The sequence below is a fragment of the Sciurus carolinensis genome, chromosome 3 (genome assembly GCF_902686445.1).
Source record: "Sciurus carolinensis chromosome 3, mSciCar1.2, whole genome shotgun sequence".
Taxonomy (NCBI): Eukaryota; Metazoa; Chordata; class Mammalia; order Rodentia; family Sciuridae; genus Sciurus; species Sciurus carolinensis.
Genome location: NC_062215.1, coordinates 123,477,412 through 123,496,662, shown reverse-complemented (window position 1 = coordinate 123,496,662; position 19,251 = coordinate 123,477,412). Strand labels below are relative to the sequence as shown.

Below are 19,251 nucleotides of genomic sequence, written 5' to 3'. Positions count from 1 at the left end.
TTTTGATTATAGCCAAGGTGTTAAGTCATTTCTCATTGTGATTTTCTTTGATGGCTAATGATATTGAGCATCATTTCACATGTTTATTATGTCTTCATTTCTTGAAAGATATTTTCATGGTGTAGAATTCTAGGTTAAAATTTTCTTTTAACACTTTGAAGGTATCTTCCATTTTCTTATAGCTTTCTAAGGAGAACTCTGTTATCATTATGATCTTGGTTCATCTGTATGATATTTCTTTTCCCCTCAGGTTTTCTTTGAAATTTTCACTTTACTAATGGCTTTCAACAGTTTGATTTCCATGTTCTTTGGTGTTTTTTCCTTATGCTTCTTTTCCTTGGGGTCTGTTGAGATTTGGGATTTTTGAGTTTATGGTTTTCATTAAATTTGTAAAATATCTGGCTGGTATTTCTTCAAATATTTCTTTTTATCTATTCCACTTTGCTCTATTTCCGAGACTCTTAATTACATATTAGTTCTCTAGATGGTATCCCACTGAAGTTCTGATTATTTCTTTTCCAGTCTTTTTTTGTCCAGATGCTTCATTTTGATAATTTCTATTTCCCTGTCTTCGGGATTTTTTCTTCTGCAGTGGCCAATCTCCTATTATTTATATTCAGTGCATTTTTCATTTCAGTTTTATTTCAGATATTATATTTTTCATATAATAGTCTCTGTATTGTTCATGTCTTTAATTTTGTTCTTCATTGTCTTCATGTTTTATTTTATATCCTTCAGAAAAAAATCTTAAAATATTTATAACATTTATTATAAGGCAACATTTGTTTGATAATTCCAACCTTTTGCATTATTGGGTATATTTGTATTTATTGACTTTCATCCTGATTTTGGTACCTATTTTCCTGCTCTTTTGCATGCCTTGCCATTTTTATTGGATTCTAGACACTGTAAATTTTGTCCTAAGGTTTGTTATACTCCTTTGAACATTTTTGGTCTGGCATTTAGTTATTTGTGTATAATTTTGATTGTTCTGAGCCTTCCTAGTGTGTTTTCTTATGATGAGTTCATAAGATTTTTTTTTTTTTGTCCTGCTTTTACTTTAGCTTTGGTACTAAGATGTGACCCTCCTGAGGATTCCACCTAAATTCCTTTATATTACGAGATCTCTCTACTCTGGCTAGTAGGAATGTAAACTACCTAGAGTTGTTCAACATACTGCTTTTGGGTGGTTCTTTCCCTGGCCTTGGGCAGATGAACTTAATTGTGTACAAATTGATAGTCATAATTTTGAGGGGGACCTTCTTCAAAGCCCTCGCTGTGCAACTTCTGCCTTTTCAGTAAACTCTCTTGTAAATTCTACTACTTTAGGTTCCTCTTGTTTCTTCAACTTAGCATGACCTCTGAATTCTGTTAGTTTCCCCTCCTTAAACTGTGGCTTTGAAACCACTTTTAGGTAGTAAGCTGGGAAAATTTTGCTTAATTCATTTGTTAGTCTTTTGTTAGGGAATGCAGTTTTGTGCTGTATATTATCCTTTGTCTAGAAACTGTTATTTCATATATATTGTCTGATTTTCTAGCTGTGTATAGCAGGAGGGCAGTTCTCATAGTAAAAGGGAAAACAAAACTCCCTGATAACTCTTTAAAATGAACTTAAATCTGTTGTATATTTGTCAGCAGTTCAGAGTGCTGGTCTGCTCTTTCATGGAAATTTGTGATCTGAGGATTATTTGCTTTTGCCTTTTAATCTTTCCTGAATGATCTTTGGTATAAGCAATGTGTTCTATTAATTCTTTCCTCTTACTCATTAGTAATTGTATACCTTAGAAGTATTTCATAGGTTAAGTGGCTTAAGTCTTAATTTCAGTATTCTAGTGTTTATTGGTATATTTGCCACATAATTTCACATAAATTGTAGCTCTTTATTTACTTTTGTGCTAGTAACTAATAAATAAACTTTATTTGGATTTCATTGCCTTTTTTTTTTCTTCCCCTTTTTCAGTATAGAATACTAAGTTTTATTTAGTCCACATGTCTCTTTTTTTTTTGGGAGGGTTACTGGAGATTGAACTCAGGGTTACTCGACCACTGAGCCACATCCCCAGCCCTATTTTTTTTAGAGACAGAGTCTCTTGTGATCCTCCTGTCTCAACCTCTGGAGCTGCTGGGATTACAGGTGTGAGCCACCCCGATGGGCTAATCCACTTGTCTGTGTAAGTCCCCTCCTATGTTTTTCAGTATTTATGACCTTTTAAGGGACATGAAATTTTTCATTTACTTTTGAAGAGTATTGGTCAGGTATTTTGTGTAATGTCTCTCAGTTTGAGTTTGTTTCATGGTTTTGCATGAGACAAACTGGATTTTTGTGTTTGAAATTATGGTAAGAAACACATAAAATTTATCCTGTAACTATTGTTAAGTGTATAGTTTAGTAGAGTTAACTGCTAAACTAGTGTTAACTTTGATGTGTAGATCTCTAGAACTTTTCCATCTGGCATATCTGGAACTTGATACCCGTTAGACAACTCTCCATTTCTCTTTCCTTCTAACCCCTGGCACCACTATTCTACCATGTTTCCATGATTTTGACTGCTATCTATCTCATTTAAGCGATATTATACAGTATTTTGTTCTTTTTTAGAAGCTTATTTTACTTAGTATAATGTCTTCAAAGTTTACCTTTGAAGTTTACCTTCAAAGTAGTATGTGGCAGATTTCCTTTCTTTTTTGGGGCCAAATAATGTTCCATTATATGTATATAACAGTTTCTTTATCCATTCTTTTTTTCTTTTTAACTAAAAGTTTAATATGAAAATGTGCATGACCCAATTTTTATGTCATAGTAAAATAGGCCCTTTGGAGAGGGGACATGGATTTCTCTACTGAACAGCCGTTATTCTTACTTGTTCCAAATCTTCTAACATGATGATACTATTTCCTCGTATTACCACCATTACAATATTCTGTTGCCCACTAGTTGCCATCTCCATACATTTATTTATCACAAAACTCATAAAGGGGTCAAATCCCTGCAATTGTCCTTGGACATGTCTGCCACCATTTAATTCCAGTGATAGCTTCTTGTCCATATTTTTTTTTTTCAGATCTGGAGGGTGAGCTTTTCAAAGCATCTTGGCAGGCTCAGAGATGCTTTGAAACAGGTTTGGTGGCATCTGTCCATCTATTCACTCATCTTTTGATGGATATTTGCTTCTACTTTTTGGTTATTGGAAATAAGGCTGCAAAGAACATGGATGCATGGGTGTACAAGTATCTCTTCAAGAGATAAAGTTGCATAAGTCAGATTTATTTAATATAGTAAAATATATAATTTCCAAAATAAGGGAAAAAAGTGCTGAGTAGATGAGTAATTAAGTCCTGCCACTGTTTTTTAATGCTTTCATTAATGAAATATTTGTATATCCCCATTCTTGCATGAGAGGATTTATACAGCTTTATATATACATATATTTTTTCTACTTTTAAACCTTAGTAATAGCTTCCAGAGACCTAAATGTAGTGTGTGTGTGTGTGTGTGTGTGTGTGTGTAAGATTCTCATTTCACAAAGAGTGTATGGGCTTTAACACTTTAGGCTTTGGCCAAAACTCAAGGTTCTTTGCTTTTGCAAGGCCTTTCTTTAGCTGGATGTGATGGTGCACACCTGTAATCCAATGCTTTGGGAGATGGGAAGATCATAACTGGAGGCCAGCCTCAGCAATTTAGTGAGGACCTAAGCAACTTAGTGAGATCTTGTCTTAAAAGAAAAAGTAAAAGTGGCTGGGGATATATGTATCTCAGTAGTAAAGTATCTCTGGGTTCAGTGCCCAGCATTCTGCCCCCCCAACCCACCCCCCCAAAAAAATTTTGTTTCTTTAATAGATTTGAATAGATCAAAATGTCTGAAGTTGCTACTGAAGTCTATAATAATAACCCTTGGAAATTTTTCTTTTTTCCTTCTTCCTTCTTTTTACTTTTTTTATACTTCCAGATCTTTTGAAAGGTACAGATTACATGGTCTTTATGAAATTTAAAACCCATCTCAAATGAGATAACTTGTGAAAATGGAGATTTGTTTTCCAAGTTTAGTTTAAATATATGTCAGGATTTTTTCTGCCTAAGAAGTAATGGAACTTGCCAGGCACAGTGGCGCATGCCTGTAATCCCAGCAGCTTGGGAGGCAGAGGCAGGAAGATTCCAAGTCAGCCTCAGCAAAAGTGAGGTGCTAAGCAACTCTGTGAGATCCTGTCTCTAAATAAAAATACAGGCTTGTGCTGCTGGGAGTTGTTCAGAGGTTGGTGGTGCGGTGCTGAAGGCCCTCAGGCCGAGACATCATGTCGCACAAACAAATTTACTATTTGGACAGATACAACGATGATGAGGAATTCGAGTACCAGCTTGTCATGTTGCCCAAGGATATAGCCATATCGTTCCCTAAAACCCACTTGATGTCAGAGTCTGAATGGAGGAACCTTGGCGTTCAGCAGAGTCAGGGATGTGTTCATTATATAATCCATGAACTAGAACCTCACGTCTTGCTCTTCTGGCGGCCACTACCCAAGAAGCCAAAGAAATGAAGCTGGCAAGCCACCTTTCAACCTCGAACTTTACACAGCTGTCCTTTCTGACATCTTTCTGATAACATGATTATGTTGCCTTCTGTTTTCCACTTTGATATTTAAAGGATGTTCAATATAATGTTTGAATGTGCTTTTAACTGCTTTGCTTGTGAAATAGAGCCACCACCACCCTGCCAAATGAGTGCTTTGTGGACCACAACCTCAGCTGGGTGTGACCCCAAAAGCCACAGTGTGTTCTGTATCCAGTAGAACACACTTGGCAGATGGAGGGAGCATCTGAGACTCGGACCATAGCTGTTACAGGGATTGTGGGAACTTGCTGTTTTGTTTTTTTCCTACTGAGTATTGCATGTATGGAGACTTATGGATTTATGTTTCAAAGTATTGGAAATTTTCCATTTTATTAGAGAAATCTTTTCCATGTTAAAAGTCTTGATTAAAGAGGAAGTTTTTTTTTTATTTTTTTTATTTTATTGTAAACAAATGGGATACATGTTGTTTCTCTGTTTGTACATGGCGTAAAGGCATACCATTTGTGTAATCATAAATTTACATAGAGTAATGCTGTTTGATTCATTTTGTTATTTTTTTCCCTTTCCCCTCACTCCTCCCACCCCTCTTTTCCCTCTATACTGTCCTTCCTTCAAGAGGAAGTTTTTATAATCTTAAAAAAAAAATACAAAAAATAGGACTTGGGGATGTGGCTCAGTGGTCAAGTGCTCCTGAGTTCAATCCTTAGTACCCAAACTTTAAAAAAAAGAAGTAATGAAACTTTATTTTGCTATATTTTAGCATGTATATTTTAAAGGATAAACTTTTCTCCTTATTAAAAAACATTCTTATTTTTATCTAGGTAAACATTCAAAAATATTGTATTTAAGATAGCCATAAATTTGAAAAGGGCCCTCTAGCCTGTTTAGGATTGCATTTGACTATGGTAATAGCAATATGCAGTTTTATAACTAGTCTATACAAAAATGCAACAGCACTTAATTTTATCCTTATGTTTTGCTGGTTTCCCTCCTGCAGCATCAACTTTCCACCGGTGTAAAGCCTAGATTTTGCTTCTTCCCTTTGTCCAGAATAGCAAATGTCCCTAGGTAAAAGTGGCTATTTTTTATTACCCCTTTCTCCCATATTCAGAATCTTGGCCTCTTCAAACAGATGATTTCTGTATTTTACATTTTATATAACTTTTTTAGTTCTAGGAGGGAATTTCTGGTTAGCTGTAGACTTTTGTATTTCCCCTAAAAGCAAAAGCTTTTGTTCCCTTCTGTAGCCACAATTGGTTCGTTGAAGAAATTTGGTTGATCATCTGATGGAATTTTCCAAAGTTTAGATTTTGTTGTTGCATCCCTGAAGTGTCATTTAGTATGTTCTTCTGTCTCCTATATGTTCTCTAAAATGGTAGTAACATCTACTACAGTCTTCATCAGATTAAAGTGAAAGATGGCATTAACTTCATTTAGGAGTTCCTACTATTTTCCCTCCTTTGCAATATTAACTGTGATTGGTGATCATTACCCAGATCTGTTATTTTGTTAGGGGTTGTCAAATGGTAGAATTTTAATTTTTAATTCTTTTCCCTTGATTTATTGGCTGGAGTATGCCTATGAAATAATCCTCATCAGTTCTTTGGTTACTTTGAAAGTACACTTTGTATAGAAAAGGCACAACACTTCAACAAATCTTAAGAAGTGATCACTTGCCATCCTTAAAGGGTAGACAGTAATAGTTTTTTATTTTTGGTTTGTTGAAGATTATTGACAACTCACAGATTTAAAATTATTTGATTTGTTACAGTCCATTATAATTCTTCTTCTTCTTCTTTTTTTTTTTTTTGTTTTGGTTGCAGTACTGGGTATTGAACCCACGGTCTTGCACATGCTAAGAAAGCGCTCTACCACTGAGCTATATCCCCAGCCCCTAGTTATTATTATTGATGCTGGTAATGACCTATCTTTGGCTAGTGGGTCTATTCATATTGGCTCTAGAGTGCTTTGTTTGTTTTTTGAGCAAGGATTTTGCTATGTTATGTAAACTGGATTTGAATGCCTGGGCTTAAGTCGTCCTCCTGTCTTAGCCTTCTGAGTAGCTGGAACTATAGATGTAGAATGCTTTTGATAGGACTTTATGTCCTTAAGTAGCTTTCTTGTTTCTTCTAGAAAAAGTTGTGAGAGATTTGTCTTGCCAGACCTTAAACTATCCTTTTCTCCAAGAAGTCCTGATCATTTTTAATGAGCATGAAATTTTAAGATTATAGTCTAGCTAGGTATGGTGGCATATGCATGTAATGACAGCTACTCTGAAGGCTGAGGCAAGAGAATCTCAAGTCCAAGGCCTGCTTGGAAAACTTAGACCCTGTCTCAAAATAAAATTTAAAAAGGATTGGGGTTGTAACTCAGTGGTAGAGCATTTTCCTAGCATGTCTGAAGCTCTAGGTTTGATTGCCAGTCCTGAAAGAAGAAAAAAAAAAAAGCGAAAAACAAAAAATAAAATAACAAAGATCGTAGTCTAAATCTGACTTCTTTTTAAAAACCATATCTGTTCTCTGTATTAATGTTTTAAATTGTATTAAGCATCACAGTATTTTTGCAAATGGATGGACCAAACCTTTATAAATATATAGAGTACTTTAAGTATTGTGACATCTGTCTTAACAGAATTGAAATTCAAAGCCAACCTTATAGAAATCAGTGATTTCATCTGAATCATCATTCCTAGAGTTTTATTATTGTTATTAGGCTCCTAAGGGTTGCCACTATGAATTTTACAGTAGTTAGCAGCATTCCTTTGGTTGTTAACTGAGTCTGAATCTAGCCTAAGGTCTTTGAAATATTATTTTTTATCTGCATCACTTGAATATATTTAAAATATAAGGTCCTACACTAGTAGATCTGGAAAGAAGCCTGATAATGCCTGCGTTTGTTCTGATTTGTTATAGACAGGCATCTGAAAGGTATTGATTTGATTGGTGGTATTCTAAGTAAACAGCAATGATTGTGGCTATTTTAGCCACATTACATTTCTACTTGACTCTGAAATGTTTAGTCTGAATGTGATATTAGGCAGGTATAGTTTAGTATATTGTAGTTAAAGCGTCCTTCTCACTATTAGTACTTAGATAACCCTTGATTGTTGCCTTTTGTTCTGAACTCTTTTATAGGACTCTCAGAACTAAATAAAAAAGGGCCTGGTTCTTTGGTTTTAAAAGTTCAATCAAATGAGCTAACTGCAATAAGTATAAATTTCTCCTGATGAATATAGGCTAATTATATCTCATCTGAATAGACATTTTGCCTTAAAATTTTGGGGGGTAAAAGAGAGTAATCATTTATAATCCCACCATGCTAACACAACTATTATACTTTTTGAGTATTCCTTCATTAACAGATTTATTCCACATGCAAACATTTTTACTTAATCATGTCTAGCCATAGTTAACAAGCACTGGTCTCACAATTACCAAGTAATCTTAAATTCTTTCCTCAATTCCTACAGTTTAAACGAAACAAAACAAAACAAAAAGATTATGTAACAGTGATTCTCATTCCTAGTATGACCTATATCTGGAATAAGGAGAAGTCACTATAGTGATTTCTCTTCTGTCTCTATTAGTGATAGAATTGAAAAGTTGTCCAAAATAAATCAGCACACCCTTAAAAATCTCATTTTGTTTTGGATTTTACTCTATGATTTTTGGCACTGTAATTATATTTTCAAAAATTTGGTGTTACAAATGGCAAAAAAAATAAGAAAAAATGTTCAATATCTCTAGCAACCAGGGAAATGCAAATCAAGACTATACTAATATTTCATCTCACTCCAATCAGAATGGCAGTTAAGAGTACAAATAATAAATGCTGGCAAGCATGTGGAGAAAAAGGTTCACTCAAATTGTTGGTGAAATTGCATATTAGTATAACCATTCTGGAAAGCAGTGTAGAGATGTCTCAAAACAAACAAACAAACAAACAAACAAACAAACAAAAAGCTAGGAATGGAACCATCATATGACCCAACTATCTCATTCCTTATTATTTATCCAAAAGAATTAAAATCAGCATACAGTAGCAATATAGCCACATCAATTTATAATAACCAAATTATTGAACCAGCTCAGATGTCCGTCAATAGATGAATGGGTTAAGAAAATGTATGTAGATATATACAGTGGGGTTTTACTGAACCATAAGGAAGAATGAAATTGTAGCATTTGCAGTAAATGAATGGAACCAGAGAACATGATGCTAAGCCAGACTCATAATATCAAGGGTCAATTTTTTTTTCATATATAGAAACCAGAATAAATTAAGGAAAAAAGGGAGATGGAGATCAGGTAATTATAAAGATAGAGGGAAGATCAGTAGAGTAGAAGGCGGTGATATAGAAAGGCAAGGAAAAGGGACCAGAAAGAGGAGGGAATGTGGAATGAATTTAACAAAACCACACTGTGTGCATGTATACATATACCACAGTGAATTCTACCTTTATGTATATGTATAAAGCATCAATCAAAAATAAATAAATGAATGAAAGGAGGATCAGTAGAGTAGAGGGAGAAGAATAGGGGGATGGAGGAGCAGAAGGAAAGGGAGTGGGCATCGGGAACTGAAATGGAGCGAATCAAATTCCACCCTTGTATGATTTTGTCAGAATGAACCCAACTATTATGTATAACTATAATACTTTAATTTAAAATTGTGGCTAGATGCTTTTCTCTCTCCTACTCACTTGCTTTCTCTCTCCTCCTCGCTTTTCCACGCGCTTTCTTGCCACGCGCCTTTTCTCTTTTCTTCTCTTTTCCTCTCATTTTCTCTCTTACCCTGCAGGGAGACACTCTGTTTGCTTAATAAACTCCCTTATGTGAAAAAAAAAAAATCTGGCTAGTATTAATATGAGTTCTCAACCTCTGAGTACATTTTACCTGATAAGAATCAGATAATAAGAAAATTAGTGGTCAGTTTATTCCATATTTGTGGAATTGCTTTTCTTGATTTAAACCATGCCTTGAAAAAAATTCACATTTTGACTGTCACATTTCTAGACTTCCCAGTAATCCTAATGTACTAACAATAATTAGTAGGGAAATATGAGCTCCTATGAGACAATTTAGTATCCCTTTCAGTTCAGAATGCTTGGGAAATAATATCCTAACTAGATACACACCTTTCAACATTTCATACTGGAAAGATTGTTAGATATAGATGAAATGATACTGGTATGGTACATTATGAAAAAAATAGATTTTTGTGGTGTGACATGAGACTCTTATAACAAAGATTATTTGGGAACATTCTTTTCAAGTTCCAGATAGATTGAGATAGGAACATAGTCTAATTATAAATCATGAGCTGCATCATTATAAATTTCATTCATTTCTTTTAGTGAGAATGTATTCTTTTCCTCCTCCCACCCCCTGCCCGTCTTGTGTTGGTTTTATAGTCCGCATAGATCTTATTTGAGCTCTGAAATTAGCATGAGATAAATTTTTCTTGGTATTAATCTTTGAAATGGCTTTTCTTTTCTTTTTTTTTCATTTTAGGAAATCTACCTTCTTCAATGTATTAACCAATAGTCAGGCTTCAGCAGAAAACTTCCCATTCTGCACTATTGATCCTAATGAGAGCAGAGTACCTGTGCCAGATGAAAGGTTTGACTTTCTTTGCCAGTACCACAAACCAGCAAGGTAAGAAATAATTTATGTTATTATTTATTTCATGACCTTGTACAGACTGAATAAATATAGATGTAGTGTGTATAAAGTCAAGTAGAAGGATTTTTCTTTTCAAATTAATGCATTATTATTTTGGGTGATTATAAAAGTAAGCTAGAGGATAGATAGCGGAAGGATACACCCAGTTATTAACATTGCGGTTATTTTTTCCTTGGGAATATGAATAGAGGGAGTAATCAGTTCGTATTATATGATTTCATGTCATGTAATATTAGAGTGTATGTATATGTACACAGGAAAAGGTAGGTAATGAAGATCACAAACTCTTTAATGGTTATCTCTGGATAGTAGAATTTTAGATGATTTTTACTTCACAGTGATCTCAGTATGGGGATGGGATGGGAGGAAGGGCTGTTCCAGGACTCCTGCAGATACCAAAATTTCCTTACATGAAATGGTGTAGTTTTTGCATATAACTTATGCATATTCTCCCATATACTTTTTAAAAGGATGGATTTAGGTTTCTTTAAAAACATTTTTTTTAAAGTCTCAGAATAAAAATTTTCAGAAATTCTTTTCATCCACTACTCTTACACTGTCATAGACTTCTTTAAAAAAAAAAAAATTATTTGCAATGTCGGGGATGTAGCTCAGCAGTAGAGTGGTTGCCAAGCATGTGTGATGAGGCCCTGGGTTTAATTCCCAGCACTGCATAAAGGAAAAAAATTAAAAAAAAATTTTATTGGTGCATTATAATTATACATAATAGTGGAATTCATTGGCATATATTTGTACATGCACACCTTCCCAAATACTTTAAATGATCTCTAGACTACTTATAATACCTAATATAATGTAAATGCTGTGTAAATAGTTAATATTATTTAGGCAATAATGACAGGAAAAAAAATCTTTACATGTTCAGTACAGGTACAATTCCTGCCACTCCCCAAATATTTTCCATCTTGATAGGTTGAATCTCAATGGTAGAGCATTTACCTGTCATGAGCAAGGCCCTGGGATCAACCTACAGTTCTACAAAACTAAAATACAAACAACAACAATAAAAAATGATGTTCTACACTCATCTTGTATTTTCCCTGCCTTGGTCTTAGAGTTAACCATTTCTGCAAAGAGTCCTGATTCCTTTAGAGGAGAATCTTATTTAGAAACAAGGAGTCTGGATGTAGATGTGCTTGTTGTCGCTACTGTTCCTATGCCTTCTCAGTGGACAGAGCTAGTAAATACATGTCTATTTATGTACATGTATTTATATATACAGTATACCTATCCCACATGTATATCTTTATTTCCATATCTGTATTAAAGAAACCACCAGCTTACCCCTAATCCAGTACTATACTACAGGGTTCATTCTAGCTTTCTTCTTATTCATATTTGTCTCTATCATTTCTAACACAGAATCCTAGCTCTTTTTATCATCAATATATTTATACCTTTGTCCAATCCTTCCACATGTAGTCATTCTCTTGACCCCAGAAGGCTACTTTCTGATTTGGGCACCATCTTGCCTTGGGTCCTGGCTACTAGCAGGCTGTTCTCGTACCCATATGCCTTCCCTGGGCAAGCCCTAGCTGACATCATGTTCCTTTCTCTTCCCTTTTGACTCTCTCCTCGTGTGGGTCCTTGCTAACACTAGATTGGTCATATGACATTGCTAAAATTTTTCAATGACTTGAGAATACAGTAACAATAAAGCTTTTGAACTTCACATTTGTTGAAATTTTAGGCAGTGATGGTATTAATTTCTCAAAATTTTCCTTTACTAAGAAACATTGATTAAATGTCCTTTCATTCTTTAGGGCAATAAAAACATAAGTTAATTTCGGCCTCTTTGTGCTTAGGCAAAAAGGAAAAGAGAGTTGATAGTTCATTGTATTTCTTCTTGCTACCCCAGACTTCTCTGTTATGTAGCAGGCCCTCATGTTTTTAGTTTGTTTGCTTGTTTTTTGTTTTAAATAAAAGAAAGTTTCTACTTAGAAATATCATTTAGTCTTTTTCTATTGAAGAAAAATTTATAAATGTTTTAGTATTTTGTTGATTACAGTCTAGTAGTTAAAATATTTTAAACATTATTTTAGTCTTAGAATTTCACAAAATCTAAAATGTTATTTTTCTCAGTCATGAGATCATTGGAATAATATATCAGAAATCCTTGAATTTGAGATATCGTGCGAGTAGTTTTAACTTTTATCCTGATTCTAAGTCAAGAGACAGAATAAAGAAACAAACTTTTCCTCCTCCCTCCCTTTCTTCCTTCCTTCCCTCCTTCCTTCCCCTCCCTCTGCCCCTTTCTTTCCCTGTGTATTGAACCCAGGGACACTTCAGCATTGAGGCATGTTCCTAGCCCATTTTATTTTTTATTTTGAGACAGGGTCTTGCTAAGTTGCAGAGGCTGGCCTTGAACTTGCAATCTCCTGTCTCTGTCTCTGGAGTGCTGGAATTATAGGAGTGTGCCAGTGCATTTGGCTTAAGAAACAAATTTTTATTAGAAAATAGAATCTCAGAGTTAGAGATCTTCTTGTCTAGCTTCCTCATAAAAAGAAACTTGAAACCCAGAAAGATCAAATGATTTGCCCCCAGGCTCCCTTAAAAGTTAACATCAACTAGGAATAAAATTCAGGACTTTTCACTTCAAATCCAATGCCTTTCCACCCATATGCATGCTACTACACTTCCTTGGTGGTTTTAGTTGTTAGAAATTTTGTCATTTAAGATGAGTTTGGTTGCTCTTGAACATATTATTTATTGAATTAGTAACAGGTAGTATGACATAAAACTCATAAGACTTCACTTCTTTCCCTTCTCCTCCATACTTTCTTCATCAGCTCAATCATGAGGTTGCCTTCTCTGTTGTCACAAGATGTCTCTCAGCTCTTGGAGCTGTATATTCTCTCACTTATGTTAAGAGTGAAAGAAGGAATTTCTTGTAGAAGCTCTCTGGAGACTGATGAACATCTGTTGAAGAACCTCCCTAATTTCTCACAACAAACCTCTCCACAAGTCTTGTGAGGAAAATAGACCAAGGAGAAGGTTCTAAAATCATTTGTTTTGTCTAGGAACGAGATTAAATGATTTACAATAGGCCTGCACTATATGCTTCTAGTATTAGGGTTATAGCAAGCGTCTCCAAAGCTCTGGACTACATTGGGAAAGAGTTATAGCCATCCAGATGAAAATCAGTATAGTTATCAAGAGAAGGGGCAGTAGATGCTGGGAAGGCAAGCACAATATCCAGCTACAAAAAGCTAACCATATTTTTATATTTTCAGTCAATTTGCTGATAACAATTATCAAGTAATTTCAATTTGTAATAATTTTTATAGGACAATTAATTTGAAAGGATTTGTTTTTCATGTATATAATAGGGATGTCTTTTGTGGAAATTTTATGTTATAGTTTATCAGGGAATGAAGTTGACATTACACCTTTGTCATATGACATTGAAAGTAGCCTTTATTTGCTCATATGCTTAAATCTCCATTTTTAAATGGTTAACTGATTTTCCTAATTTGGTTCTACCTTGTGTTAACTGTGCCTTAACTTGACAAAGCAAAGATTATTTTGTATATACATCTAATTCTGTTGTTGTTATTAACTAGTTCATTATAATTCTGATAACTGGTTCTCATCATTACATGCCTTTTTTGGCTATATAATCTATGTGGTAATTAAATGCAAACTCAGCCTGTTTGTCACTACTAGTTGAGTGATCCTATATACTATAAATTTCTTAACTGCAAGTGGGTTTAATAATGGCACTTACTTTATAGAGTTGTTTTCAACTTCAAAATGAGATAATCCATGTCAAATTCTTAGTTCACTGCCTGACACCATGTAAGTTGACTCATTTTATGATGAGCCTTGCCTTGTTTGAGTATACTCTTGAAGCATGCTCCATTACTTTTGTGTGTGTGTGTATGCATATACCAATAGAACTTTTGGTAAAATTACCAATAATTAATCTCAAGTGATACAATAAAAAAATCTATTCTGCTTTCATTTTCTCTCTTATTTTCCTAGGTAAGAAAGTCTCATGTATTAAAAGATCATTTCTTATTTTTTTGTGGGAGGGATATTTATTTATCAAATCATTATCGAATACCTTGTAAACATTGTTCTGTAAAGGAAAGAATTTGTGAAATGTATGGGGAATTAATTTGGTTCATAAACAGGTTCTTATGATTGTTTTATAATGAAATCATCTTTTGTATTTCAGCAAAATTCCTGCCTTTCTAAATGTAGTAGATATTGCTGGCCTTGTGAAAGGAGCTCACAATGGGCAGGGCCTGGGAAATGCCTTTTTATCTCATATTAGTGCCTGTGATGGGATCTTTCATCTAACACGTAAGTACAGTTGTTTATTCATTCATTGATATCCTTAACCTCAGTGTTTTCTTTCCATTATTGCTTAAATAAAATTAGAAATGACTGATTAGTTGAAGATTGCTTTGCTGTACAAGACAGACATCATTATCCTATGTACATGTATGATTACACAAATGGTATGAATCTATATTGTGTACAACCATAGAAACTAAATGATGTACCCCCACTTGTATACAGTGAATCAAAATGCAGTCTGTAAAAACAAAATTAAAAAAAAAAAAAGATGAGTCATGGGTTAATTTATGATTTTTAGTGTTACTTATATCATCTCCACTTGTGAAGACTTATTCCATAGTGAGCATTTACTATTCTGATATTGTAACTGAATTTTATTCTCTGTTCTGGATTAAAGTTGTTGAGAAGTGTTTCTTTGAGGAACTAACTGTATGTAGATTGTAAACGTATTTTGAAATTTTCTTTTTTCTTTTTGTGTGTATTGAATCCAGGATGTTGTGTGTGTGCTCAGCAAGTGCTCTATCACTGAGCTACACCTACAGCCCTGTAGTGGGGAGTAGGGAGAAGGGGAGGGAGGGCTTATAAAGGGGCACGAGGAAACTTTTTTTTAAAAAATCTTTTTTTATCGCAAACAAATGGGGTACAACTTTTTTCTCTGTTTGTACATGAAGTGGAGGCATACCATTTATATAATCCTACATTTACATAGGGTAATGGTGTTTGATTCATTCTGTTATTTTTTCCTCCCCCCTCCTCTCCTACCCCTCTTTTCCCTCTATACAGTCCCTCCTTCCTCCATTCTTGCCTCCCTCCCACCCCCCATAATGTATCATCATCCGCTTATCTATAAGATCATTCGTCCTTTGGTTTTTTGAGATTGGCTTATCTCAGCATGATAGTCTCCAATTTCATCCATTTGCCTGCAAATGCCATAATTTTATTATTCTTTATGGCTGAGTAATATTCCATTGTATATATATACCACAGTTTCTTTATCCATTCATCAATTGAGGGGCATCTAGGTTGGTTCCACAATCTGGCTATTGTGAATTGAGCAGCTATGAACATTGATGTGGCTGCATCTCTGTAGTATGCTGATTTTAAGTCCTTTGGGTATAGGCCAAGGAATGGGATAGCTGGGTCAAATGGTGGTTCCATTCCAAGTTTTCTAAGGAATCTCCACACTGCTTTCCAGAGTGGCTGCACTACTTTGCAACCCCACCAGCAATGTATGACTGTACCTTTTTCTCCACATCCTCACCAACACCTATTATTGCTTGTATTCTTGATAATTGCCATTCTAATTGGGGTGAGATGGAATCTTAGGGTAGTTTTGATTTGCATTTCTTTGATTGCTTGTAGATCTTCTTCTGTGAAGTGTCTGTTCATTTCCTTAGCCCATTTGTTGATTGGATTATTTGTATTCTTCTTGTAGAGTTTTTTGAGTTCTTTATAGATTCTGGAAATTAGTGCTCTATCTGAAGTATGTGTGGCAAAAATTTTCTCCCACTCTGTAGGGTCTCTCTTCCCATTACTGATAGTTTCCTTTGCTGAAAGAAAGCTTTTTAGTTTGAATCTATCCCAGTTGTTGATTCTTGCTTTTATTTCTTGTGCTATGGGAGTCATGTTAAGGAAGTTTGATCCTAAGCTGACATGTTGAAGATTTGGACCTACTTTTTCTTCTATAAGATGCAGGGTCTCTGGTCTGAGTCCAAGGTCCTTGGTCCACTTTGAGTTGAGTTTTATGCAGGGTGAGAGATAGGGTTTAGTTACATTCTGCTGCATATGGATTTCCAGTTTTCCCAACACCATTTGTTGAAGAGACTATCTTTTCTCCATTGCATGTTTTTGGCACCTTTGTCTAGTATGAGAAAACTGTACTCATTTGGGTTTGTGTCCGTGTCCTCTATTCTGTACCATTGATCTATCTGTCTAGTGCCAGTACCATGCCGTTTTTGTTACTATCGCTTTGTAGTATAGTTGAAGTTGCGGTATTGCGATACCCCGTTTCATTCTTCCTGCTAAGGATTGCTTTAGCTATTCTGGGTTTCTTATTCTTCCAGATGAATTTCATGATTGCTTGCTCTATTTCTGTGAGGTATGTCATTGGGATTTTAATTGGAATTGCATTGAATCTGTATAGCACTTTAGGTAGTATGGCCATTTTGACAATATTAATTCTTCCTATCCAAGAACATGGGAGATCTTTCCATCTTCTAAGGTTTTCTTGAATTTCTTTCTTCAGTGTTCTGTAGTTCTCATTGTAGAGGTCTTTCACCTCTTTTGTTAGATTGATTCCCAAGTATTTTTTTTTTTTTTGAGGCTATTGTGAATGGGGTAGTTTTCCTAATTTCTCTTTCTGAGGATTCATCACTTATGTATAAAAATGCATTAGATTTATGAGCGTTGATCTCATATTTTGCTACTTTACTGCATTCACTTGTGAGTTCTAAAAGTTTTCTGGTGGAATTTTCCAGTTGTTCTAAATATATAATCATGTCATCAGCAAATAGGGATAGTTTGAGTTCTTCTTTTCCTATTCGTATCCCTTTAATTTCTTTAGTCTGCCTAAGTGCTCTGGCTAGAGTTTCAAGGACATTGTTGAATAGAAGTGGTGAAAGAGGTCATCCCTGCCTTGTTCCAGATTTTAGGGGGAATGCTTTCAGTTTTCCACCTTTTAGAATGATATTAGCTATGGGCTTAGCATAGCTAGCCTTTACAATGTTAAGGAATGTTCCCACTATCCCTATTTTTTCTAGTGTTTTGAGCATGAAGGGATGCTGTATTTTATCAAATGCTTTTTCTGCATCTATCGAACTAATCATGTGATTCTTGACTTTAAGTCTGTTGATATGGTGAATAACATTTATTGATTTCTGGATGTTGAACCAACCCTTGCATCTCTGGGATAAAACCCACTTGATTGTGGTGCACTATCTTTTTAATATATTTTTGTATGTGATTTGCTAAAATTTTGTTGAGAATTTTTGCGTTGATGTTCATTAAGGATATTGGTCTGAAATTTTCTTTCTTCGATGTGTCTCTGTCTGGTTTAGGTATCAGGGTGATATTGGCTTCATAGAATGAGTTTGGAAGGGTTCCCCCCTCTTCTATTTCATGGGATACTTTGAGGAGTATTGGAATGAGCTCTTCTTTAAAGGTTTTGTAGAACTCGGCTGAGAACCCATCTGGTCCCGAACTTTTCTTTGTTGGTAGGCTTTTGATGACCTCTTCAATTTCATTGCTTGAAATTGATCTATTTAAATTGTGTATGTCCTCCTGGTTCAGTTTAGGTAATTCATATGTCTCTAGAAACCTGTTGATGTCTTTGAGATTTTCTATTTTGTTGGAGTATAGATTTTCAAAATAGCTTCTAATTATGTTTTGTATTTCAATCATGTCTGTTGTGATATTTCCTTGTTCATTCCGAATTTTAGTAATTTGAGTTTTCTCTCTCCTTCTCTTGTTAGTGTGACTAAGGGTTTATCAATTTTGTTTATTTTTTCAAAGAACCAACTATTTATTTTGTCAATTTTTTGATTATTTCTTTTGTTTCAATTTCATTGATTTCAGCTCTTGATTTTAACTATTTCCTGTCTTCTACTACTTTTGGCATTGCTCTGTTCTTCTTTTCTAGGGCTTTGAGCTGTAGTGTTAGGTTGTTTATTTGTTGTTTTTTTTTCTTCTTTTATTGAATGCGCTCCATGAAATAAATTTTCCTCTAAGTACTGCTTTCATAGTGTCCCAGAGATTTTGATGATTTATCTTTGTTCTTGTTTACCTCTAAGAATTTTTTTATTTTCCCCCTGACGTCTTCTGTTATCCATTCATCATTCAATAGCATATTATTTAATCTCCAGGTCTTGGAGTAATTTCCGTTTTTTATTCTGTCATTTATTTCTTATTTCAATCCATTATGATCTGATAGAATACAAGGTAGTATCTCTATCTTCTTATATTTGCTAAAAGTAGCTTTGTGGCATAATATATGGTCTGTTTTAGAGAAGGATCCATGTGCTGCTGAGAAGAAAGTGTATTCGCTCTTGGTTGGATGGTATATTCTATATATGTCAAGTATAAATTATTGATTGTGCTATTGAGATCTATGGTTTCTTTGTTCAATTTTTGTTTGGAAGATCTGTCCAGTGGTGAGAGAGGTGTGTTAAAAACCTGGTATTATTGTGTTGTGGTCTATTTGATCCCTGGAATTGAGAAGGATTTGTTTGACGTACATGAATGAGCCACTGTTTGGGGCATAGTTATTTATGATTGTTATGTCTTATTGATTTATGCTTCCCTTAAGCAGTATGAAATGCCCTTCTTTATCCCTTCTGACTGACTTTGGCTTGAAGTCCACATTATCTGAAATGAGGATGGGTACTCTGGCTTTTTTGCTGAGTCCATGTGCATGGTATGTTTTTCCCCATCCTTTCACCTTTAGTCTGTGGGTATCTCTTTCTATGAGATGAGTCTCTTGCAGGAAGCAGCATATTGTTTGATCTTTCTTTTTAATCCAATCTGCCAGTCTGTGTCTTTTGATTGATGAGTTCAGGCCATTAACATTCAGGGTTATTATTGAGATATGATTTGTATTCCCGGTCATTTGGCTCATTTTTGTTTTTTTGACACAACTTGTTTTCTCCTTTATTTGGCTATTCCTTTAGGGTAGTTCT

At 34.7% G+C, this 19,251-nt stretch overlaps 3 protein-coding genes and 1 non-coding gene across 4 annotated transcripts in view; 2 read left to right on the top strand and 2 right to left on the bottom strand.

The window, feature by feature from the left end:
• Ola1 (Obg like ATPase 1) overlaps nt 1–19,251 on the top strand; it is a 166,709-nt gene that overhangs the window by 9,614 nt on the left and 137,844 nt on the right. The window contains exons 3-4 of the mRNA XM_047545810.1: nt 10,082–10,225; nt 14,454–14,581. Of these exons, the coding sequence (XP_047401766.1) occupies nt 10,082–10,225; nt 14,454–14,581 (272 nt within the window). The remainder of the gene's footprint in view (nt 1–10,081; nt 10,226–14,453; nt 14,582–19,251) is intronic.
• LOC124981286 (small nuclear ribonucleoprotein G-like) lies at nt 2,838–3,080 on the bottom strand. The gene has a single exon (XM_047547572.1). The coding sequence runs from the start codon at nt 3,045–3,047 to the stop codon at nt 2,838–2,840; it is 210 nt and encodes a 69-aa protein (XP_047403528.1). The 5' UTR covers nt 3,048–3,080.
• LOC124980342 (cyclin-dependent kinases regulatory subunit 1-like) lies at nt 4,291–4,533 on the top strand. Its single transcript, XM_047545811.1, has one exon. It carries the CDS (start codon nt 4,291–4,293, stop codon nt 4,531–4,533), a length of 243 nt encoding a protein of 80 aa, XP_047401767.1.
• On the bottom strand, nt 10,759–10,820 carry LOC124981570 (small nucleolar RNA SNORD75). Its single transcript, XR_007108076.1, has one exon. It is a non-coding gene; the product is annotated as a small nucleolar RNA SNORD75 (small nucleolar RNA).

Bases quoted from the DNA above. Each gene is read 5' to 3' on its own strand.
- LOC124981286 (XM_047547572.1), bottom strand. From the start codon at position 3,047: ATGGACAAGAAGCTATCACTGGAATTAAATGGTGGCAGACATGTCCAA.
- LOC124980342 (XM_047545811.1), top strand. From the start codon at position 4,291: ATGTCGCACAAACAAATTTACTATTTGGACAGATACAACGATGATGAG.